This window comes from Lagenorhynchus albirostris, chromosome X, assembly GCF_949774975.1.
Source record: "Lagenorhynchus albirostris chromosome X, mLagAlb1.1, whole genome shotgun sequence".
Taxonomy (NCBI): domain Eukaryota; kingdom Metazoa; phylum Chordata; class Mammalia; order Artiodactyla; family Delphinidae; genus Lagenorhynchus; species Lagenorhynchus albirostris.
In genome coordinates, this window is record NC_083116.1 from 113,719,507 (window position 1) to 113,745,772 (window position 26,266).

The 26,266-nt window shown below is 40.4% G+C and overlaps 1 protein-coding gene across 1 annotated transcript in view; it reads right to left on the reverse strand.

Moving 5' to 3' along the window:
• PHEX (phosphate regulating endopeptidase X-linked) overlaps positions 1–26,266 on the reverse strand; it is a 196,724-nt gene that overhangs the window by 64,576 nt on the left and 105,882 nt on the right. The window contains exon 13 of the mRNA XM_060137789.1: positions 2,345–2,422. Coding sequence (XP_059993772.1) covers positions 2,345–2,422 — 78 coding nt within the window. The remainder of the gene's footprint in view (positions 1–2,344; positions 2,423–26,266) is intronic.

A 26,266-nucleotide genomic window follows, 5' to 3' on the forward strand; every position in this document is an offset into this window, starting at 1 on the left:
TGTAATTGTGTCTGCTTTGGCAATGAGTTGGGTGAAAGCCGTTTCTTCACAAAAGTACTTAAAAATTTTGGTATATAATGGCTTCAGTTCAGGCCCTGGAGACATGAGGAAATACACCTAACACTGCATCCTGTTTGGCGTCTGGTTTCTTTTCACAAAAGATACTACATTTATTGAATCATTAAATTTGGGGCATTCACTTTAAACAGCAGCAGACTGCCAACAAAACTTGATCAACTAAACACCATGAGTGAGCCCTGAATGCTATCTTATTTGATTAAGGCCTGAGACTGTTCCATCTGTATAGCCTCTTAAATCAATTTCAGGCACATGGATACTGTATGTGTTAATTCGTAATGACCTTTCCAAACCAAAATAATTTACTATCATAAGTGAAAAATTGAAGAAGCCATAACTAACACTTAACAGTGTGCTTACTCTGTGCCAGGGTCAGTTCTACATACTTTAAATATGTTAACTTATCTGATCCTCATAGCAGCCCTATAAGGGAGGGATTATTACTATCTCCATTTTGATATGAAGAAACTGAGGCACAGAGAGGTGGCATAACCTACCCTAGGTTGCACAGCTAGAAATGGCAGAATGGGGATTTAATTCCAGACACTTTGATTCCAGGGTCCATGTTCATAACCACTACACCAAACTGCCTCTCAAATTCTCACCCGCATTCTTCAAGTATCTGCCAATCACATGTAATTATCCAGGTTCTACCGTTGAGGTACTTTGTGCCCTGGTGATGCCCTTCTTAGCAGCAATAGTTCTCATACTGATAAACAAAGTTATAGCTATCATTTATGGGGAGATGACTTATGTGCCACACATTATGCTAGGTGCTTTTACAGTTATATAATCTCATTTAATCTTCTCAAAAATACTAAGACTTGGTTATTATTATCTCCAGTATCCAGATAATCAAAGTGATGCTAACTGAGGTTAAATAACCTGCAGAAGATCAAACAACTAGCAAGTGGAAGAGACAGAATCACTTCTTCGTCACTTAACAGTATGACCTCCCTTCTCTTTCTCACCCCATCCCAACCAGCTCTGGGAAAGCAGTTCCCAGCCACTCTTCAACTCACTCCTCTGTTCCTCCAGCAGAGCTGCCTGACAAGAACCCTGCAAAACCCCTTCTCTGATTACAAGTAGAGCTTCCTGGGCCCAGATTTCAGTCCTGGCTCTGACGCTTGGCATGGCACTGAGGAAATCACCCAACTTCTTTGAGTCTCTATGTCCTTCTCCGCAGATGGGGATAAACACCATCTATTTCACAGGATCAGTGTGGGGCTTAAAAGATAATGTACATGAATGTGACAAATGTGTCAGTATCTTTAATTATCATGCTAATAGTGAGATTTTTCAGGATCAAAACAATGTATAATGGGCTGTGTGAGCTTTGGGATACTGTGAAGCACAATTATTTTCCTCCACAGTAACTGGATCAATACTTTGGAAGGCTATATCTTGGAGCCCAACTGAGAAACTTTCTAATTAATGCTTTCGCTCACTTTTGAATAATCTTATAAAATTCCAATGTTCATCTATAAAGCTAGGATTGCTTACAGATATGCAACTTATTAAATCACAGTTTCAGGAAAGAGCTATACCTCAGAACCACTGTTATTTAAATGAATTCCAAAAAAACTACTTTTTCAAGAAAATCTAGTGAATGATAAAAACAGGGGTTTTTGTGAGGAAGAAAAGTTCTTTACCAGAACTATCTGTAGGAAGGAAAATAACAGTGGTTATGATTAGAAAGGCCTGTAATGAATGCGTCTACTGGAAAATATATGTCCCAAAATACTGGAATAAAAAAGAATGACTATTCCTCCATCAGTAACTTACTGCAAATATACAATCCAACTCACAATAAATTATAGAGTCATATGTATATGCACTTAGTTTGTCAAAACACTCATAAAGTTTAATGAAGTTAACTTCCAACAGGCAAGATTTAATATGAATGAAGCACATAGAGACTGTTTAACAACAAACATCATACATTCACCATTAGAACATGCTCGCTAATTGTAAAATACTCAATTTGCTTAATTCTTTCCTTTATGATCAGTGTAGACCAAATCCAAGTCCATTTGCTTTATGGTACCCACTCAGCTACACATTCTTTCTGACACTTCCTTTATTTTGAATCTGCTCTAAATCTTGTGATATGCCTGGCATAATGAGGCTGATATCTAGCCAAGGAATGAATCAAAAGTTGGTGCTTTTTGGCACCACCAGATTTAACTGCCTGGACTTGGGTTAGCTGAAAGGCCGAGGCCAGTAAAACTTGCCCGAAAAAAAATACAGTAAATTTAGCACTTACTGCCTTGAGGTCTTCATTAACATGAGTATCATTCATTATAAATTCAGGATAGCCAACTTTTGCCAAAACAGCTCTTGCCTATAAAAAGGAAAAAGAAAAATGATGTCAGAGTTTCAGCACTTAAGTCATTAATAATCAAAGGACAGAGGAATGCAGCCTTCATCTGAAAACTCTGTTTACTGAATATCTACTATATGTAACCGACTGTGAAGGGCAAAAAAGAAAAAAAAAATCTAAGTTAGTCCCTGCCCTCAGCATACTAAAAGCACAGTGAATGTAGCAAATAAGTATATAATACAAGATAAATAAAGGTTCAGATATAGACAATATTGCCTATAAATAATTTTATTTATAGACAATATTGTTATCAAAGTCCATAGCAGGGATTATTTCCTCATGGGGAAAATGCTTAATGGAGAAGGTGACCAAACTGAGTCTTAGAGAATGGATGGGATTTCAAAATGCAGAGCTCAGAAGAAGGACAGACATTCCAGGAGAGCAAACAGCAGGGGCAAAGTCAGGGAGACGAAAAACAAAGAGCACGTCCGAGAGATGGTGAGTAGTTTCCCGTAGCTAGAGAAGAAAGCACAAGGGGTGGACACAGAAAACAATGCAAGAAAGCCAGCTTTGGCTACATCACAGGGATTCCTGAATGCCATGCGAAAAGTCTATATTTTGTTTTACAAACAAGAGAGAACTAAATATTTTTAGCAGAAATAAAATGAGATGAGTCACCCTCCAGCAAAATTATCTGTGCAACTCCGTGAATGATGGCCAGGATGCCGGAAAAATTGGAGGTAGGGAGTCCAGACTAATTTAAGATGCATCACAACCATCCTTTTGATAGACATACTACTTACTCCCTGTTTTACAGTTTATAGGGAGTGGATAAAGGAAAAATAGGCACGTACAAGGAGCCTCCACAGCAGGGACTGGCAAACTATGGCCTATGAGCCAAATCTACTCTCTGCCCCGCTCGCCAGCCCAAATCTGCTTCTATAAATAAAGTTTCATTGGAACACAGCCACGCCCACTCATTTACATGTAATCTATGGCTGCTTTTGCACTACAACGGCAGAGTTAAATAGTTGGGACAGAAACCCTTCGGCTCACAAAACCTCAAATATTTACTCTCTAGCACTTTAAAGAAAAAGTTTGCCAACCCTTGCTCTCAAGAAACTTTGTCTCTCTCCTCTCCCCAGATACAGGGTTTCACAAAAACAAAAGAACAGCTTACTCAAAGAGTAAGTACAGTGTCAGGCCTCTGCCCAGATCCCCTGGGATCCCTTTTATCACCTCAGCATATCCCTCCCCAGCATCTAAGTTCTTTTTCCTTTCTAATGGCCAGCACCTGAGACTGAAGGCCTGCCCTAGGGCTACTAGGACACCTGGCCTGCACTCAAAACAGTTTCCTCCTGGGAGTTTATCTGCCGTGGGCCCGCTTCTCCGCTGCCATCCCAGCAGCCCTCAGCCAATGACTGCCTGTAGCAGGAATACGCAAGTCCAGCTCCTTTGCTTCAATTCAGGACACAGTGTGAGGTATAATTTGCCCTCTGGAGTTCCCCACAGGATCAGGCTATCTGAGACTTCCCCTGAAATGGCACCCTGGTCCATCTCTCACCCTTCCCAGCCTGGCTTCCCTCATTCCCTTGCTGGTTTCTCCTGGGAGCACTTGCTGAATAAATCATAAAACACCTGCACACGAATCCTCATCTCCAGCTCCGCCTCCAGAAGTCCCAACATAAGACACCAGGCAACCCCAAACACATCGGTTTTATTCCAGCAAAGCAAAAACCAGTGACCTTTGTACACTGCTCTTAGCAATGAGTTTTTTCCTTCAGTCCTTTTCAATTTTCCTCACTCAAGAAATAAATAGAATAAGATAGTATGTTTTCCTTATCTGCCTTGAGATAATTCAGATATTAAGTATCAGCAGAAACTTGAAACTCAAGACTCAGAGAGGATTTTACAAGTGCCGCATGACACAGTCATAATGTTTTTTTTGTTTGTTTGTTTGTGTGTTTGCGGTACGCGGGCCTCTCACTGTTGTGGCCTCTCCCGTTGCGGAGCACAGGCTCCGGACGCGCAGGCTCAGCGGCCATGGCTCACGGGCCCAGCCACTCCGCGGCATGTGGGATCCTCCCGGACCGGGGCACGAACCCGTGTACCCTGCATCAGCAGGCGGACTCTCAACCACTGCGCCACCAGGGAAGCCCCATAATGGGTTTTGCTGTTCCAGAGCCTCAAATATAGCACAGATCAAATTTTGCCTTTAAAACCCTGTGAGTTACACTGAAAGTCTGATATGACCCTGAGAGCGGATAACCAGTGGTTACAACTCGCCCCCAACACCAAACAATACATCATATGTCTACAGATTACCTCGTTCCAGATTGTTCTGTTACTTCCCTCGTATTTAATTCCTCACTATACTTAGCTCGCCACAAGTCATATACATAATAACTATAACAAAGAGCTCCAGACAGTCTCAAAAAAAAGAAAGAAATACACAAGCTGAGTCATCCACAATTGTTTTCTGAACACTGGTCTTTCCGGAGCATGCTGGTGAATCATGGATTGTTTTTCAAACCTCACGCTCTGGGACCCCCACTGCACTACAGAGCTGCACAGAGTATATTACCTTCTGCACTGTATATGCAGGTCACTGAATCCTTTTTTATTATTTATTTAGCAACACCACGACTTGAAGAGAGCCAGAATGGTGATACAAAGAATCTCTATTCATCTAAGAACACAAAGGTAAATAATACTAGTAGCAACACTGCCAACATCTGAAAAGAATACTCTTCTTCCCCAAAAATGTGCTGTGTTGTTATGCCTCTATTCAAGCCCAAATGCTCCTTCTGCCAGACAGTCTGTTGTCACTTCCACATCATCCCACCCCACCCCGTTCTACATTCTTCCCTGAGAAGCCTCAGAACTACATCTCCCAAAACCCCATGGGACCTGACTGCAGGTTAGACTCTGTGAATGAGAAGCACTCATAGGAGACTGGAAAAGTAGAGGAGGAGACACTATTTATTCACTCGCTGCTGGTAGCTATGGGCAGGCACATGAGCATCTGCAGACAGCAGATAAAGAGCTTTGCCAGCAGCTTCCAAGCATTCTCCTGAGAAGAGACCTTTCGTGTGCGGGCAGCAGAGACCATTGGTAGGCTCTGCCCTCCACTCCCCAGCCCTCCTGATGATTGCATAAGCCTCCAAATCCCCATATTAAACATCTTTCTGCTTGACACACTTAGAATGGCACCCATTTTCCTGAATAAACTCTGATATACCCTTTAAAGCAAATAATGATCACATCACTTTTTAATATTTTCAGAATGGAAGAAATGAAGCACCAAAAGCTTGATGGCTTGTGAAGGGAAAAGCATTAGTGAAGCAGGCCTGAAATCAATTACTCCATGGGTTATAAGGACAAGAAGGAAAGGCAAGTTCCACTGCAAACACTGAGAGAACAGTGGGATAAATAAAAAGCAGACTGCATGTTATATCCCGCAAGGAATACTTCCCAGTCTGCTTATGGCTGATCAAAAACTCCAGAGTTTTCCATAACCAGTGCATGCATTTCTATCCCTTATTCACACAGACCTCCAGAAAGGGCTGCACATGACAACTGGACCTTCTTCCTCAATAAAGGAGGCTCAAATGATTTTCACTACCTGTGTGACCCTGAGCAAAGTACTTAACTTTTCTGAAGCAAATACTGCCTATTATATATCCAATATCCACATTCCTTTCCCTTGCTTACTATCAGACCCCAGTTCTTCTCAGGATGACAATGGACCCAACGAAAAACAGCTGCATCACCCAACTTCCTTTGCAGTTACAGTTGGCTACGGGATGAGATTTTGGCCAATGACATATAACCAAAAGTCCTTGTTGCACTCCCAGGAATATGTTTTAAAAGACGAGGCTGTTTTCAGCTGGCATGTGTCCTCTGCCTGCAGTCCACGGTTTCTCAACCTTAGCAATATTGACATTTGGGGCCAGGTAATTCTTACTGTGGGAGCTGTCCTGTAGACTGTAGGATGTTTAGAAGCATCTTTGGTTTCTACATACTAGATGCCACTAGCAACACCACCTCACAACTCGTGACAACCAAAAATGTCTTCAGACATTGCCAAATGTCCCCTAGGGGCAAAATTGCCTGCTGGGTAAGAACCACTGCTTTAGCCTTTCCTCTTCCTCCTTCCTGCAGTACTGATGCAATGGCAGAGATAGGGCAGCCATCTTGTAACCACAGGGTAACAAACAAGAGGAAGAAATTGACATGCTAAAAAGGGTGGAATGAAGAGCTGGGTGCCATCTGGAGCCCACCATATCAGGCATGAACTGCCTCCCTTCCCCCTCTATGACATGAGGAAAATAAACCCCTATTTGTCTGAGGCATTATATATAATGTTTTCTACTAGCTGTAGCTGAATGTAATCCTAACATGATCTTTTCATCAGATACAGCCTGAGGGGGAAAAAATAGTACCTATACTTCATTGGTTTGTCTGCAAGGATTCACAAAGACATTGCACACAAAGCACTTTTTTATGCCTTGGTCCAGAGTACATGATGAATAAATGTTGGCTGTAGATTATACAGAGAAAGTAGAAATATGACTTCTTCCAAGGATCTGGAGTAACACTGTTCTGTACCTATTTGGAGGGTCTTTTAGGGGAACCCAGGCCAGATTACATCCTTAACCAAATACCTGAACTCCCCTGGGGAATAATGTCACTCTTTTTAGTCACAGGTCAAGTAGTGAGAGAGGAAGGCTGTTGAAGCAACCCTGTGATCAATGGGGAGACGGATGTGCCCATGAGATGCTTGGAGCATGGAGGAAGATTTCCTGAGCAAAGCCAGACTCTAAGTATGAGCCAGGAGAATCCAGGCTATTCAAATCCCCCCGAAAGTCTGAGGACTCTTCTGAGGGCCACTATTTGCACACCTCAGAAAATGGACACAAGAAACACTATGAAAGCTGATCTTACCCAAGATCAGAGCAGAGGTTGCCTTTAGCATTCACCATCTTGGTTTCTGTTTTCCCTTCCTTTCTCTTGCCTGTATCCATTCCTCCCAGTACCTAGCAGGCCCTGTGTGTTCATACCACTTGCTCTCTGATCATACCCAAAACTGGCCTTTCCTTGGCAATACACTGTGCCCCAAAGTCATCTCCCCCTTCGCTCCTCATCCATCAAAACTGTTATTCCCTCACGGCAGCTAATCTATTAGCTGTCATTGGGGCCTCAAACTAATTTATAAGATGTGAGTGACTAATAGCAATCTAATGTATTAACTCAGGAGAAATATCTGTATTTAAAAGAGTAGTTCATTAACCAAACGGATAAATCAAATTATAAGGGAGGTTTCTGTAGCTGTCAGAACCTTCTTTCTGATACTACTCAAATCAAGCTAATGGCCTATTCCACTTAATCCCCATTGTGTTCCCCACATGGAATACAGTGCCGGGCATATAGCAAGTGATCAATGCTCAATAAATATTGATTCATGTAATGAGTAATTTAGTTGATAAACCCATTCTGATCAATGTCAAGAATAGTATGAGAAGATATAAAAGGTTATAGTCTCACACATGACCAAGAACATCATTCAATGCTGCTCCCGTCAAGGCACATTTCCATATAAACTGATCTTACCAAAAGAGATAAAATGAGGGAAAAAAGAGAGAGACTTTCTGAGAACCTAGGGAACGTTCTGGAAAATGGAGCAATGTTTAAAATCCATTGGGACTGGGGCTTCCCCGGTGGTCCAGTGGTTAAGAATCCACGTTCCAATGCAGGGGACACGGGTTCGATCCCTGGTCAGGGAACTAAGATCCCACATGCTACAAGGCAACTAAGCCTGACAGCCGCACCTACCGAGCCTGTGCACTACAACCAGAGAGCCGACGGGCCTCAACTACAGAGGCAAAGCACTCTGGAGCCCGCAGGCCACAACTAGAGAGAAGCCCACGCACCGCAACAAAAAGATCCCACATGCCACAACTAAGATTCGACCCAGCCAAAAATAATAAATAAATAAATAATAAATAAATAAAATTTGTTTAAAAAATCCATTGGGACTGACTTTTTCTTTTCTTTGCTGTGTTAGGTCTTCACTGCTGCGCACGGGCTTTCTCGAGTTGCGGCAAGCGGGGGCTACTCTTCGTTGCGGTGTGCGGGCTTCTCATTGCGGTGGCTTCTCTTGCCATAGAGCACAGGCTCTAGGCGCCCGGGCTTCAGTAGTTGCAGCACACGGGCTCAGTAGTTGTGGCACGTGGGCCCTAGAGTGCATGGTTTTCAGCAGTTGTGGCGCACAAGTTCAGTAGTCGTGGCTCACGGGCTCTAGAGTGCAGGCTCAGTAGTTGTGACACACAGGCTTCGTTGCTCCACAGCACGTGGGATCTTCCCAGACCAGGTAGCAAACCCATGTCCCCTGCATTGGCAGGCAGATCCTTAACCACTGCACCGCCAGGGAAGTCCTGGGACTGACTCTTGACAGCAACCAAAACTGTATTTTTTAATATAAGCTATTTCAATCAAACAACAAATACTTATTGAGAATGCTGTTGAGGCTCAGGACTCTCCTCAGTGCTAAAGAAATATAAAAATATATAAGACGATCCATGGCCTCACTGTATTTATATTAAAAGACTGAAGAAAAACATTCTATGACAACTTGCCATAATCGCTACTACAAAGTATGAGCAGTATCTTAATTATCTGAACCTCTCTGTTCCTCAGTTTCCTCATCTGTAAAATGTGGATAAAATTACTTCTAATACCAATGCAGTGAAATAGAGAGTTGAAAGAAGTATTTGGATAACAAAGGAATTGGGAAAGGATAACTTGGATTACCTAGATCAGGGGTTAATAACCTTTTTCTGTAAAGGGCCAGATGGTAAATATTTTCAGCTTTGCAGGCCATATGGCCTCTGTCACAACTATTCAACTCTGCATTGTACCTGGGAGAGCAGCCATGGACACCACGTAAATGAATGGCTGTGGCTGTATGCCAATAAAACTTTATTTACAGACACTACTGAGATTTGAATCTCATATCACTTTTATGTAACATGATATATTCCTCTTCTTTTGACTTTTCAAAACAATTTTAAGAGGTAAAATCCTTGCTTAGCTTGGGGGCCATACAAAAACAGGCAGCATGCTAAATATGGCTCAAGAGCCACAGTTTCCTGGGCTGACACATAATTCACTGAGGGTAGGTCGTTCATTGAGTTGCCTCAATTAATGGCACAGGGTCTAGTACACAGTAAGTGCTCAACAGTGCTTGCTAAAGTGATCCACGCTGAACAGGGTGGGGTGTCTGCGTGTGTGTGCATGGCTTAGCTATTAAGTTTTATATTTGTTTTTATTTTGCTCTTTGCTATTACTAACATATACATGCAACAAATCTTAGTCACTTGGGGGTTTATTCCTTACCCTAAAGTCTTAGGGCTAGAACTTTAAAAATCACAATTAATTTCTGTGGAGACAACAGACAGTTCATGAAGTAAAGATTATTTCTTTGAGAGAGAGAGAAAAACTATCACAAATGAACTAGAAAAACAAGGAACACTGAAAACTTAAAACACAACATGATTTAAACTCTCAAGTCACCCCTCCTTCCCAGAATTTTCCACAACGTACACTACAACTTCATAGCGCTCATGGGAAGAAAAGAACCAAACAGAATTCTGCTTTATTTGGCTGTGAGCACTGAAACAACATGGAATTTTTACACAGATGACCAAACTGATTTAAAGATTGGTTAGCTTGACTGCTTTATCCTAAATTTTCAAAGCCGCTTAATATTAAGCTGATCGGCAGAAATCAAGACAGAAAGCTCATTTGTTTTAATCCCCACTGACCTGGCTATTTAGGAGAGTCAGGAAAATTCTCAAATGTCTTGCATGTACTACATCAAAGGCATCACTTTAAACACTTAATTAAACAGCTTTGTGTTCCCTCTACATAGTTAAGTCGCTTAGCATATTTTTTCTCTTTTATTAATTTAACTAACTTAAGAAAAAAAATGGAACAATTGATGATCAACTGCCCTTTTACAAACAATTTATAGCACAACTTTCTTAACGCTTGCAACAGCTGTGAAAGCGTCAGTCAGGTTTCACCACGCCAAGGTCTCGTTTTCTCTCATGAGTTCTACAATAACTATTAAACATCAATCAAAATTCTGAGCTTTAAGCGTCGGAAGTTCAGGAGACTGTACATGAATTACACTATCCTTCAAAACAGTAGCAATTTCCATAATGCCAAACAAATGATTGACTAGTGTAGATGTCCTGGCTGAAGATATTATCCTAAGCAGAGCTAATGGTATTAATGAAAATTAGGCTGGAGAACAGGCTTTAATATCCTTTGGGGCTTTCTGAATTCCACAAATAATAACAATGCAGTTATCTGACAAATCAAATTTCACCTTCTTGACAAGAATGGCAATGATTTATCATGAGCCTTCAAAAACTTTAATTCTGCAAATTGCTTTCGGGTGTAGTTCACAGGCTCATGCATCATGCTGCGGGGAGAACGCCCCCCATGAATCACAGAGCTTTTTAAGTGCAAGTCATAGTTCTGATTTTGCAAAAGGTGGAAGACAGGAATGCTCACATTTCAAGTCTTCCACCCTTAACCCTGCCTGAATAATGTCCCAGTGTAGCAGACAATCCCCATTTCTCTCCGATATGGACAACATTCTAAGAAGGTATGTTCCAAATTATAAAGCAGCTCCATCCATCCATCGTCTCCCTTGAAAATACCTACGCCAGGACTTCCCTGGTGGTGCAGTGGTTGGGAATCTGCCTGCCAATGCAGGGGACACAGGTTCGAGCCCTGGTCCGGGAGGATCCCACATGCCGCGGAGCAACTAAGCCTGTAAGTTACAACTACTGAGCCTGAACTCTAGAGCCCGCGAGCCACGGCTACTGAAGCCCGCATGCCTAGAGCCCGTGCTCCGCAACAAGAGAAGCCACCACAATGAGAAGCCCACGCACCGCAATGAAGAGTAGCCCCTGCTCGCCACAACTAGAGAAAGCCCACGCGCAGCAACGAAGACCCAATGCAGTCAAAAAATTAATTAATTAATTTAAAAAAATAAAATACCTACTCCATCTATCTTGAAGGTGGGCAGTTTTTCCAGTCCAAAAAAGGAAAGTACTCTGGTACAAGTAAATCATAATTTAGCCACACCGGCACTAAACAGTTTCTTGGTATCACTGTGATAGTCCTCTCACTTGGGTGAGCCCTGTACCCAACAGTTTTTTAAAAAAAGAACATTTGGGTTTTCTTTGAACATAGATGGAGCAGGGAGTAACAACAGACTTAAGAACCCAAAACCATCCTATGATTAATCCATAAAACAACACGTCTCCCTGATGGTAGGGGCAACATTACCTTAAAAATAGTGGCAACTCTCACGTATCCCCTTTGAAGCTGAACAGGAGAGTGTCAATGTCTTTTTATTACCTTCAATTACATGAGGTAAACTGCTCACAAAGTTTTCGCAAATAGAACAGCTGCTAGACCTGATTAAATGAATATCCTAAGCTTCCAATTAACCAAATCCATTTGTCCAGACATAGCCAAGATGATAAAAACCCAAGAGCCAGAACAATCCTATATTATAGTTAGGCTTTCAGATGAGCCAAAGTAAGTGGTATTTTTCTCTGCCCCACACGCAGGGCTCTACGTCATGGGTCAGCAAACAAAAGCCAACAGGCCAAAACAAGCCTACCACATATTTTTGTAAAAAACACTGTGTTTTGGGACATGGTGAAGGGGTCCAAAATATGTCACTGCAGCATAAGAATTATTTTGAGCTGAAGGCATTTGAGAATCAACAGATACAGGAAGAGGCCTTCTCTGCACTCCCCTTATCTGCCTAAAAGCAGGCCTTCCAAAAGAATTCCACTGTCATAAATCCCTGTTAAGGGAGGCTTCTCATACCAGGGGGAAAGAGTGACTCTTATCACCAGAGATGAGAAGTCAGCGCCAGGATGAGAAATTGCATACACAGACCTTACTAAATCAAACCTTACCTTCCATTAGTTTCCCCCACGTATTTCTCAGTCATATCCCACCATTTATTGTTCCTTGAAATCTGTGTTTAAAATAACCTACAAGGATATACTGCACAGCACAAGGAATATAGCTAATATTTTATAATAACTATAAATGGAGTATACTCTTTAAAATTGGTGAACCACTATGTTGTACACCTGAAAGTTATATAATACTGTGAATCAACTGTACCTCAATAAAAAAATAATAAAGTGTTTTTTAAAAAAACATGTCATATGAGGCCCAAATTCTCACTGCTTCTTTGAGCTACATTTTCTGTGAGCTCCCACCTACCTAATGGAATAAACTTTATCTTTTCTCCTGCTAATCCACCTTCTGTCAGTTTAATTTGCAGACCCCCAAACACTGAACCTCAAAGGGTAGTAGAAGTTTTTCCTCTCCAACAATAGCCATGTTCATTTGTTTATGGATTGTCCATGGCCACTTTCACGCTACAGCTGCAGAGTTGAGTAGTTGCAAGAGAGACCATAGGGCCCCCAAAGCCTAAAATATTTACTATCTGTTTACTATCTGGCTCTTTGCAGAAAAATTATGCCAACACCTCTTCTACATAAGAAGGTCCCAAATTTTTCAAAACTAATAGTAAAGATAGCAAGGGAAAAATAGGGACAAAGGTTAATCTTTTTGGACAGGTTCATCAGATATAAACATGTGATTAAACTTATAATAATGCTTCATGTTTTGTTGAGGTAAATACCTGAATTTTAAAACAGAGCGAGCATACAAATATTAACCAGAAATGGGAATACCATGGAAAAATCAATGCACTTTTTGAGGAAAAGAAAAAATATATACAAATTACTAAAAACCATTTTCAAATGTCAAGATTCAAATGGTTTAGAAATGCACATTGAGCACCTAGTCCCTAACACCTAACATGTTCTCAGATAAACTTTATCAGCCACTTAATCCTCCTCCCAATTGTTAAATTACTTACTTAAACAGGAGGCAAGCTGGAGATTAACTTCAATAACACATCCTGTTCTCTCATCAACAGTCCACCTGAACCGGAATTGTCCTCATTTATTCCATTGAGGTTTACCTCTGACGTGAACGATTCTTTACCAGCCTGAAAAAACTTCAAACTACCTCCCTCATAACACAGGGGAAAGATCAAATAAGATATCTGCTGAATTATTAAATTAGGTAAATGTAAACTGTCACACAGTTTTCCTAAAAGAAGGATGCCATGGGGCCAATGCCCATATATAATGCTTGTTCCTTTGACACTGGACTCTTCTAGTTCAGGGATTCTCAAACCTCTATCCTTGAACCAACAGCATCAGCATCACTTGGGAGCTCGTTAAAATGCAGATTTGTGGATCCATCTTGGACCTACTAAGTCAAATGTGTCCGGGTTGCAACCTAGGAATCTGCATTGCAACAAACCTTACCTTAAGGCAGAGTTTCTCAACCTTGGTCCTACTGACATTTAGGCCAAATTATTCTCATTTGTGGGGGTCTGTCCTGTGCACTGTGGGATGTTTAGCAGCATCCTTGACCTCTACCCACTACATGCCAGTCAACTCTCCCCCGTTCCCAGCTGTGACCAAAAATGTCTCCAGACCTTGCCAAATGTCCCCTGGGGGTACAATATCACCCTGGGTTAAGAACCACTGCTGCAGGGGATTCTCATGCATGCTCAGGTGTGAGACACAATCTGACCTAGACTGTGGTACTTGTCAAGGCATCATTGTATCCATATTACCCATTCCTAAGAAGGGGGCTCATCCAGTCCTTCAGTATTCCTTAGGCATTTCATTAATGGTCACCACTATTATGCCATTAGGAGTATTTTATGGAGAAAACACTATGATCTTCTCTCCCATCAATTTTTTAATGTGCCTCAGGCAACTGCAGTTCAACCTAATTTCTGGTCAATGCCACCTAAATCCCAGGATGATAGAGGCAAAGAATTAACAACTGGAAAGAAAGTGCTTTTCAACTATAAGTCATGATAGAAATATACCCCAAGATCTCAGAGATATTTACATTAAAAGTTCTAATAACTTTTCTCTGAGTAGCTCGGTAAAATATATTTTTAAGTACTTTGAGGCATCTAAAAAGCCACGTTAATACAATTACAGTTCACTGAAAAATCAGCAATTTCAAAGTGCAATCCACTTTGAAAGCTAAAATCAGTCATAGCAGGGTAATATTCTATTTAATTATAAAGATTAATTCAACCTTCATTTATTTGTGCATGTGTTTGGTCTTTTCATTTTTCACACAACACCCGAGATTCAAATACCATCTGGTAGAATTGCCAAACAAGTTTCAGTAGCATCTATTAGAGTTGCAGATTTCATCTCAAAGTGTAATTGATAAAAGAACAAGGGGAGAGGGGGAAAAACGGAGGTAGAAGCAGTAGAGACTCAATTTAATCTCCAAAATATATAGGCAGCTCATGCAGCTCAATATCAAAACAACAAACAACCCAATCCAAAAATGGGCAGAAGACCTAAGTAGGCATTTCTCCAAAGAAGATATACAGATTGCCAACAAACACATGAAAGGATGCTCAACATCACTAATCATTAGAGAAATGCAAATCAATACTACAATGAGGGGCTTCCCTGGTGGCGCAGTAGTTGAGAGTCCGCCTGCCGATGCAGGGGACACGGGTTCATGCCCTGGTCCGGGAAGATCCCACATGCCGCGGAGCGGCTGGGCCCGTGAGCCAAGCGCTGAGCCTGCGCATCCGGAGCCTGTGCTCTGCAACGGGAGAGGCCACAACAGTGAGAGGCCCGCGTACCGCAAAAAATAAACAACAACAACAACAACAAAACTACAATGAGGTATCACCCCACACCAGTCAGAATGGTCATCCTCAAAAAATCTACAAACAATAAATTCTGGACAGGGTGTGGAGAAAAGGGAACCCTCTTGCACTGTTGCTGGGAATGTAAATTGATACAGCCACTATGGAGAATAGTATGGAGGTTCCTTAAAAAACTAAAAATAGAACTACCATACGACCCAGCAATCCCACTACTGGGCATATACCCTGAGAAAACCATAATTCAAAAAGAGTCATGTACCACAATGTTCACTGCAGCTCTATTTACAATAGCCAGGACATGGAAGCAACCTAAGTGTCCGACATCAACACATGAATGGATAAAGAAGATGTGGCACATTTATACAATGGAATATTACTCAGCCATAAAAAGAAACAAAATTATTTGTAGTGAGGTAGATGGACCTAGAGACTGTCATACAGAGTGAAGTAAGTCAGAAAGAGAAAAACAAATGCCGTATACTAACACATATATATGGAATCTAAAAAAAAAAAAAAGGTTCTGAAGAACCTAGGGGCAGGACAGGAATAAAGATGCAGACGTAGAGAAGGGACTTGAGGACACGGGGAAGTGGAAGGGGAAGCTAGGACGAAGTGAGAGAGTGGCATGGACATATATACACTACCAAATCTAAAATAGCTAGCTAGTGGGAAGCAGCCGCATAGCACAGGGAGATCAGCTCGGTGCTGTGTGACCACCTAGAGGGGTGGGGTAGGGGGGGTGGAAGGGAGATGCAAGAGGGAGGAGATATGGGGATATATGTATATGTATAGCTGATTCACTTTGTTATACAGCAGAAACTAACACACCATTGTAAAGCAATTACACTCCAATAAAGACTTAAAAAAAAAAATGAAAAAAAAATAAAACACAAATGAGGTTTTCCACCAATCTGATGGAACTGTATTCCTCTCTCTACTTTGTTCCCTACCATGCCACCTGCACAAACAGTCCTAAATAACAAGTCCTGTCATCCCCAGTTACAGTATTTTCCGAAACAGCCAGGTGAAGATTTAAGCAGTGTTGTGTATAATAGTGTGAACTCTGATTATGAACTATGTCCACCATGTTTTTCAAAGGTATATTACATCTTCCTTAAAATGTGGCTTTAGTCACGTGGTGATTAAGTTGACCACTTTCTTCATCACAATATCTGTTCAATATTCAATCTTTCACTGAATGATTACTAACTGCCAAACAAGCACCACAGACTTGAAAATATCTTCTTAAAGTTCTTTGAGTTGTAACATACACAAAGTACACAAATAATAAGTGTACAAATCAAAGATTTGTTTTTAAACACACATACACACAAACCTGTGCTAGCAACTCTGAGACAAGATTTAAAATATTTCTAGTACACAGAAGGCTCCCTTGGGTGCCTTTCCAGTTAATAAGCTGTCCACCCTCAAGATAACCAGTATTCTGACCTCTATCTCCATAGCTTAGTTTTGCCTGCTCTTGAACTTCAAAAAAAAGTGTGTACTCTTGTGTGTCTGGCTTCTTTCATCTCAACATTACATCTGAGAAATTCATCTGTGTTTTGTGTGTAGCAAGAGTTGAGATACATAGTTTAATACACTGCACTCCTGTCCTCAAGGAGTTCACGGTCAGACACGTGGAGAATGGGAGGCAAAAACAAGACGTAGACAAGAAATGTGAGGACACCAAGGGGGAAAGCGGGGGGAGGGGGAATGAACTAGGAGACGGGGATTGACATATATACGCTAATATGTATAAAATAGATAACTAATAAAAACCTGCTGTATAAAAAAGAGGAGATCTCAGTGCTAAACACAATCAGCAACAATAGAAATAACATTTTTAATAATAACAAATGTAATGTTGTTTGTTGAACTTTAACTATGGATCAGGTACTGGGCTAAGTGCTTCACTTCCTCATCAGATCCAAATTTATTTTACCTCAACGCTATCAGGTGAGTACAGATTATCCCCATTTCACAGCTGATGGATCTGAGCCTCAGAAAGGGGAAATAACTCTCCCCAAGTCCTACAGGCAATAAGGGCCAAAACCAGCTTTTTAACCCAGATTAATTTAGCCCTAATCTGACTTCAAAACGCCCATGTTTTTCCAACATACACCATCTTTTGAGAGATGAAAAGTAATATCCTATTATATAAATTATAAATCCAAAAGACCACCTCTGCATCAGTAACCATGTTCAACATGCTAAGAAAAATAATATTTTTAGCTGTAAGAATACTTTTAAGAAGTTCTCCATCCTTCCCTAAAAATCATTCCATCGAGCTTTTAGTTCTGGACACCAGTGGGACTAAACTTTGAGAGCCCATAGCAGACCAAGGCTTAGCCAAGAGAGGAGATCAAAATGGAAAAGGAGAGACAAGAAAGTATTTCTATTCTGGAAATATGAGAACATCTATTTTTCAGACCAGTCAAGGTAATGAAGTAAATGAGACCTCACCGATAGGAGGAATGTTCCAGGGAATGGGGCTCCATGAAGAGACGGTTAGCAACCTCATAGAGAAGATCCACTGGCAACTATCCTGAGAAATGTGTCTAGCCTGAGCACCCCTGGCCCAAGGATTTCTGGCCCGCATCCACCCACTTTGAAAGAGAAATAAGGTCTCTCCCTCAGGGATCTTAGCACAGTCATAAAGACAAATGAGAGCCAGTTTGAATCAATTAAGCTTAATCAGACTGGTTTTGAGGTTGCAAATGCAGGAACATACCAAAAGCAGCAGACCAGGAACCTTGTACCTTACCCCAGAAGCCCATGAGATGGAATATGGGCCTTATGAATGATGAGTTTTTGGTTCCAACTTTGGGTTCCCCAAAATTCTGGCAATTTGGTCGTGCATTATCTGCTTGTAAGCATATATCATCAGTAACATGTAACTTTCTGCTACCATAACAACCATACATATGGTATGGCATATGCCAACGTTCATGGGTCCAGGTACCTTGCTGCTCTCTACCTCTCTGCCAGAGTACCAGCCTCCACCCGTTCAGACTAAACTCCAGAGGGTGAGTGGTGAGAGACAAATAAAGGAAATGCAGCCCAAAGCCACCTTCTGCCCTCACAGTTCAGACCTGGTTATTTATTCCGGGATGCCCATGGGCTACATTTTGGAACAAATCTTAGCTTTTTTTTTTTTTTTTTTTTTTGCTCTACTTCTGAAAAGGCAATCTAGGGAAGGAAATCAGAAAGGCCACCTATACTCAAGACAAAGCAATGAGCCATAGCCCAGGGACAACGTGGGCTGTTGGTAAACAGCAGCCTAAATGTCATCATCAATTATTCATCGTTCAACAAAGCCAATGAGTAACCTCTATATAAAACCACTTAATTCTTACTCAAACTTCAGCCCAACAAGAGAGGAAAGCAGCAAGGTGCTGGTCAAAAACTTGAGACTAGTAAAGTGCTAGACCATGTTGGCAAGCCATGGCCTGCAAGCCAAATTCCAGCTGCTGCCTGATTTTGTAAATAAAGTTTTACTGACACACAGTCATGCACATCTGTTCACATAATGTCTATGGCTGCATACATGGGACAAGAGTAGGTCTGAATAGCTGTGGCAGAGACCACATGGCCTGCAAAGCCCAAAATACTTACTATCTTGTCCTTTGAGTGAGAAATTTGCCAACTCCTGCTCTACACTCTCACTACTCAATGTGCGGTCCATGGTCCAGGTGCATCCATCTCACCTGGGGGCTTGCTAGAAATGCAGAATCTCAGGCTCTACTTCAAACTTAATAAGAATCTGCATTTTCACAAGGTCCCTGGGAGAGTGGTGTTCACATTCAAGTCTGAGCAGCAGTGCTCTAATAGGGCTCTGCTTCTCAAACGTGGCTGCTTACTGGAATTGCCTGAGGAGTTTTATTTCATTTTGTTTTGTTTTGTTTTGAACACTGATAGCCTGAGTCTGAGGTAACTCCAGTCTGAAAAGTTTGCAAGAGCTTCCAGCTCCTCCTCACATAGCTCTCATTCTCACTAGATGTTGACAGAAGACACTCAAACAAGCATCCAACAATTAGGGAGCGTTTGGGGAGTGGGAAGAGAAGAGCAGAAGGAAAGGATTTGCTCCTCTTCTACTCTGTCAAGTTTTCTCAAGTTGCTCTCTCCGACAAGCTCCTTTTTTGTGAATAATTGTTAATGGAAATCAGAAATTACTTAGGACAATTCATGGGGCCTCTTTAGAACACGACTTTATACAGATCTATACAAATCACTTTGCCAAACCTTAACTTTCATTTTCAAAAGCCTGGAAGAACAAGCCAAATTATTCCATACACGTGTAAATTCATTTTATAACTTAATATGAGAATTAAACAAAGGCTCTCTTCTGCAGCCCTAAAGGACACAACCTCAGTGCTGTCCTTGACTCTGCTCCACTTTGGGACAGGTCCATTCAGCTCATTAGTTTAATGCTTACAAACCCCTGCAAGGAGGCTCTTGTTAGCCTGCACAGTGACTTCAGCACTGGCAACACCAGAATATACCAAAGGCAGCAGATTTGTCCCCTTTACCTTAGGTCAGCAAGCATAGCCCTTTCCAATGCCGAGAGTCTTTGGCTATAAAGTACAGGAAATCAGAACCTCATGTACATCAATGAAGTTAAAACACTCCCTCACACCTTATATAAAAATAAACTCAAAATGGTTTAAAGACCTAAATACAAGATATGACACCATAAAACTCGTAGAAGAGAACATAGGCAAAACATTCTCTAATATAAATCACGCAAGTGTTTTCCTAGGTCAGTCTCCCAAGGCAAAAGAAATAAAAGCAAAAATACACAGTTGGGACCTAATCAAACTTAAAAGCTTTTGCACAGGAAACTATCAACAAAAGGACAATCTATGAATGGGGGAAAATATCTGCAAACAATGCAACTGACATGGGGCTAATATCCAAAATATACAAACAATTCATACAACTCAATATCAAAAAAAACAAGTACCCCAACGTTCATAGCAGCACTATTTACAATAGCCAAGACATGGAAGCAACCTAAATGTCCATCAACAGATGAATGTATAAAGAAGATGTGGTACATATATACAATGGAATATTACTCAGCCATAAAAAATGAAATAATGCCATTTGCAGCAACATGGATAAACTTAGAGATTATCATACAAAGTGAAGTCAGTCAGAGAAAGACAAATACCATATGATATTACTTATATGTGGCATCTAAAAAAATGATACAAATGAACTTACTTACAAAACAGAAATAAACTCATAGACAGCAAAAAAAAAACTTACGGTTATAAAGGGGGAAGGGGAAGGGGGATAAATTAGGAGTTTGGGGTTAACAGATACACACTATTATATATAAAATACATGAACAACAAGGATCTACTGTGTAGCACAGGGAACTATATTCAACATCTTGTAATAACCTATAATGGAAAAGAACCTGAAAAGGAATATATATATATATATGTATATATATACTGTATACTATATATATATCTGAATCACTTTGCTGTATACCAGAAACATAACACTGTAAATCAACTATACTTCAATTAAAAAAACCCACAATGATATATGTATATGTATAGCTGATACATTTTGCTGTACAGTAGAAACTAACACAACATTGTAAAGCAACTATACTCTAATAAAAATTAAAATAAATTTAAAAAACAAAATAAGTTTACTTACACAATTAAAAAAATGAGATATTACTACACACTATCCGAATGGCTGAAATAAAAAACAGTGATAATACCAAATACTGGTGAGGATGCAGAAAAAGTGCTTCATCAGACATTGCTGGTGGGAATGTAAAATGGCACAGCCACACTGGTAAGCAGTTTGGTAGTTTTTTTATAAAACAAAACATGCAAGTACCATCCGACCCAGCAATTACACTCTTGGGCATTTATTCTAAAGAAATGAAATTTTATATTCATACAAAAACCTCTACGTACATGAATGTTCTAACAGCTTTACTTATAACAGTCCCAAACTGGAAACTGCTCAGATGTCCTTCAACAGCTGAATGGTTTAAACAAACTGGCATGCATCCACTTCATGGGATACCACTCAACAATAAAAAGGAACAAATTACTAATACACGCCACAACCTGGGGATGGATCTCCTGAAAACTCTACCAAGAAAAAAAAGCTAATCCCAAAAGGATAAAGACAGTGTGATTCCTTTATGTAATATTTTGAAATAATAAACTTCAGAAATGGAGAACAGCTTAGTGATTCAGGGGTGGGGATGGGAGGTGGGTATAAAAGGGTAGCATAAGGTGCTGGAACTGTTTAGTGTCTTGACTATGGTGGTGGGTACATAAACCTACACGTGATAAAACTGTAAAATGTACACAGAGTAAAACTGGGGAAATGTGAAGATCTGTGGATTATATTAATGTCAATTTCCCAGTTAGGACTTACATGGTAGTTTTTCAAAATGTTACCATTGGAGGAAACTGGGTAAAATGTACATGGGATCTGTGTTATTTCTTACAACTGCTTGTGAATCTAAAATTATCTCAATAAAAAATTCAGATAAAAAAAGATGTGGTATACATATACAATGGAACATTACTCAGCCATAAAAAAGAATGAAACATTGCCATGTGCAGCAATATAGATGGACCTAGAGAATATCATACTAAGTGAAGTAAGACAGAGAAGGACAAATATATGATATCACTTACATGTGGAATCTAAAAATTAATACAAATGAATTTATTTACAAAACAGAAATAGACTCACAGCCATAGAAAACAAACTTATGGTTACCAAAAGGCAAAGGGGAAGGGGGAGGGATAAATTAGGAGTATGAGATTAACAGATACACACTACTATATACAAAATAGATAAACAACAAGTATTTACTGCATAGCACAGGGAATGATAATCAGTATCTTATAAAAACCTATAATGGAAAAGAATCTGGAAAGAAAAAAAATATGTATAACTGAATCACTCTGCTGTACACCTGAAACTAACACAATATTGTAAATCGGCTACACTTCAATTTTTTAAAAAAGTACAGGGAGTCAGTGTCAGGGGTGTCTACACTGAAAATTAAGTTTATTTACTAAGGCACTCAAATGTATGTAAAACTGGAAAAAAAATGATATGCCTACTAGGATGGGGTTGGGCCCCTTTTGACTTAGTCCAGTTCTGGGCCCTAACATGTAGTAGGTATTTCTTATACCTATGCAGGAAGATCTCACAGACTGAGGCTGAGTCCTTTCCCCATCACAGTTCAACAATAATTAGGTTTACTCAAATAGTTCTCTAAGTCAATGTATATACTGGTTTTGAGCTAAGAAAAAAAATAAGTCAATAATATAAAACAACTTAACCAATCTAACAGGAAAATGGGGAAAATTTAATGATACTCGGTGGTCAGGTGTTAAAGAGGGGGTAAAAATAGTTCAAAATTCTCAATTGTAAATAATGAAAAACTGAACACAGGTGAGAGAGGCAAAGGATACACACTGTAGGTAGGTAGTTTCCAAAGATGGCTGCCAGCAATGCCTTCCCTCCCTGTGCGCTCACACGCTTCTTCACATCAAGAGATGTTGTCTTGGGGCTTCCCTGGTGGCGCAGCGGTTGGGAGTCCGCCTGCCAATGCAGGGGACACGGGTTCGTGCCCCGGTCCGGGAAGATCCCACATGCCGTGGAGTGGCTGGGCCCGTGAGCCATGGCCGCTGAGCCTGCGCGTCCAGAGCGTATGCTCCACAACGGGAGAGGCCACAACAGTGAGAGGCCCGCGTACCGCAAAAAAAAAAAAAAAAAAAAAAGAGATGGAGTCTTTCTCTTGTCCTCAAATATGGACTGGCCTTGTCCCTGGCTTTGACCAAAAGAATGTAACACATGAAACATTCTGGGGCTTCTAAGCCCAGACCTTAAGAAGGCTGGCGGCTTCTGCTGCCTCCCTCTTGGAGCCCTCAGCTCCCCTGTAAGAGTACCATATTACTCTTCTGGAGAAAGAAGCCACGTAAGGAACACTGAGGTGTCAGACACAAGCAAAGAAGCCACCTCAGATGTTCAGCCATAGCTGCCATCTGACTGCAAATGCCTGAGACACTCCAGACGAGACCAGCAGAAGAGTCACCCATCTGAGCCCCAACCAACCCAGAGAATCATGAGAAATAATAAAATACTTGCTGCTTTAAGGCAGCAGGTTTTGGGGTGGTTTGTTACACAGCAATAGATAACACAAATACAGACCACTGCAGTAGTTGAGTCATTCTCCCTGCACGAAGAAAATTAAAACCTGCTCTCTTCCCTCTGGCAATTGACAGATCCAGAACCAAAACAACACAAAACCCCAAAATCCTCTATGAGGAATCAATCCTTCCATAAAATCCGTTTTTTTTTTTTTTTAAGGAATTTTGTTCATTTGAAATGCCAAGAATGATACTATTTAAAATCAAAATTAGGGAATTCCCTGGCGGTCCAGTGGTTAGGACTCCGTGCTTTCACTGCAGAGGGCTGAGTTTCAATCCCTGGTCGGGGAACTAAGATCCTGCAAACTGTGTGGCACAGCCAAAAAAAAAAAAAAAATTTAAATAATAAATTAGTAAATTAAAATGTTTTAAAAAATCAAAATGAAATTTATTTTGCAAAGCTGTCAGCACCTCTATCAGAATACTTCGGTCGTGCCATTTCTTCCTAGCACTGCTTCCTCCAACTTTTCCAATTACCTTTACCTCTTTCCCAGCTTCTTTCACTCTTTCTTCTCTTGGTATCAGGTTGTTTCTCCAGCTCATAAGTGAGATTCTGTCAGAACTGGATTTGCTATCACGCCCTCAAGCCTGTCTTTACCCAGCTATGCTAGGGTCTAGGAAATGACAACTCAGAACACCAGGTTAAATACAATTTCTCTCTCTTCACCCATTTTCCACTATCTGCCTGTCCGGCCCTTGGGTTATTAATGGAACTGACATTCCCATATAACTGACTGAGCAGGCCCAGCAGCCAGATAAGAAGGGAGCCGCTGACAGCAGCAGACACAACCTCAGAGAGAGCAGATAAGCAGACACGTCGTGGCTATTAGTTTCATCTTGGGCCAAAGAGAAGAAGCATCACAAAATATACACAGAGAACTCAAACATCCCTAATGGACTCTTTTCCCATGAAATTAAAAATCAACATATCAAAACTGATCCTTCTTATCAAACCAAACTAAACATGTATTTGTAAGTGAATTCCTAACATACTCAATTTGGATTTGGACCAAAAAAGAATAAAGACAGGCATTAAACCTCTCCCCCCAATCCCATGAATAAAAGTAATAAATAGTCTCCATAATGTTTCAAAAGCAGCTCTCTCCCCTGGGCCTCTGGAATTTCACTCTGAGGCTAACATAGCATTTCCCAATTTCTTTCAAAGTCCTACAACCAACAAATCCCACAAGCCAAAATAATACTTAATATGCACTTAAACATTCAACACTTACACAGTACCACATTTAAACTATTACTGCTTGTTGATGTTGTTAAATTTTTTGAATATTTACTATTGCAAGTTTCATCTGTTAACATAGTTCCATTGTTCCACATTGTTCAAATTAGTCCTACTTCTTGATACTAGCATTAATTTTTTTAATGTATGGCATGGTCATACACTAGTTATATACTTCTTTATATTCTTGAGAATACAACACTGCAAAAATTTTCAAAAACCATAGAATATATTACATGTATGTCCACTGACATGAGCTAGTGCCCCTTACAAATGACAATTCACATAAACCTCTCACTCAAACTTCTGCAAATTTGCTTATTACTAAAACTCTGTATTTCAAGTTGGTAATGAGTCTCTCTCCTCTCCCCCTCCCACAACAACAACAACAACAAAAATCAATATATTGCTCATTGGGAGAAGAACTAATTAAGGCAATGATTTATAAACTGTTCAAAAGAGTCTGTGATTAAATTGAAGTCAAACATTAAAGAGGATAACTTGTTGTGCCAGGGAGCAAAGATACTGTCAGAAACAACTACAGTCATGTCAAAATTCCCTAACGGAAGAGCCTCAGGTTGGCCAATATGGGACAATTTGAGCTAAAAAATAATGATGATTGTAATGAATCTAAACAAATCAAATACATAAAATTCCCTGAGTTTATCATGATATTTAAAAGCCAAACTGCTTTGGTACCTTTGGAAGCACTAGGGCACCAACTCATTGTGAAAATCAATCAATAAAAAGACATTTATGCTGCCTTTCAGCAGTTTATATCAGTATAAGCTGTATGTCAGCGTAATCAAGTGGTTTATGAGAGAAGATCCTTTTTTATAGAAATATTCCAGCTAATATATGCAGAAAGAATGATAGAACTAGAAAATCACCCGTTGCAATCCCTAATGAACACATGTATCTATGCAATATATTATCAATGACCGCTTAAACGATTAAAACAGTAGTTTTCAACCCTGGCTGCATATTTCTATCTCCTGGGGAACTTTAAATACTGATGCCTGGGTCTCACCCCCAGAAAGTCTGATGTCATTGGTCTGGGGTGTGGCCTGAGCATTTGGATGTTTTAAGCTCCCTGGGGGTGATATGAAGGCACAGTCAAGAAAGAGGACCACGGCCTATGGTGAAAGGTTGATGGGTAAGTTAAAAAGGAAGGATCAATCTGAGAATACCTGAACCCACTAATCAACATTTTCAGTGGAAGTGGGACAACACAGCACCATGTGCCTCTTGGAGGGCTGCACAGGAAGCACACAGCACTGCCCATGACGTCTTTATGCCAAAAGAAAATTGAACCTGAATCTAATCAAACCTCTAGGCTGAACTACCAATATACGGAAAATGTGAGGGACAGAAGAACATGTTAAAAGACAACAATAGTATATCATCAGCCAACTCAGCAGTGCTGAAAACTCTACCAGACAAATGGCAGAATTTCTTCAACAAATAAATTTCATGGATAAAAGGGGAGGGGCACTCTTAAAACTTTTAAAGCCTTAGAAGACAGACCCATTAACTGCAATATGTACACCTTGTTTGGATACCAACTTGAACCAACTGTTTAA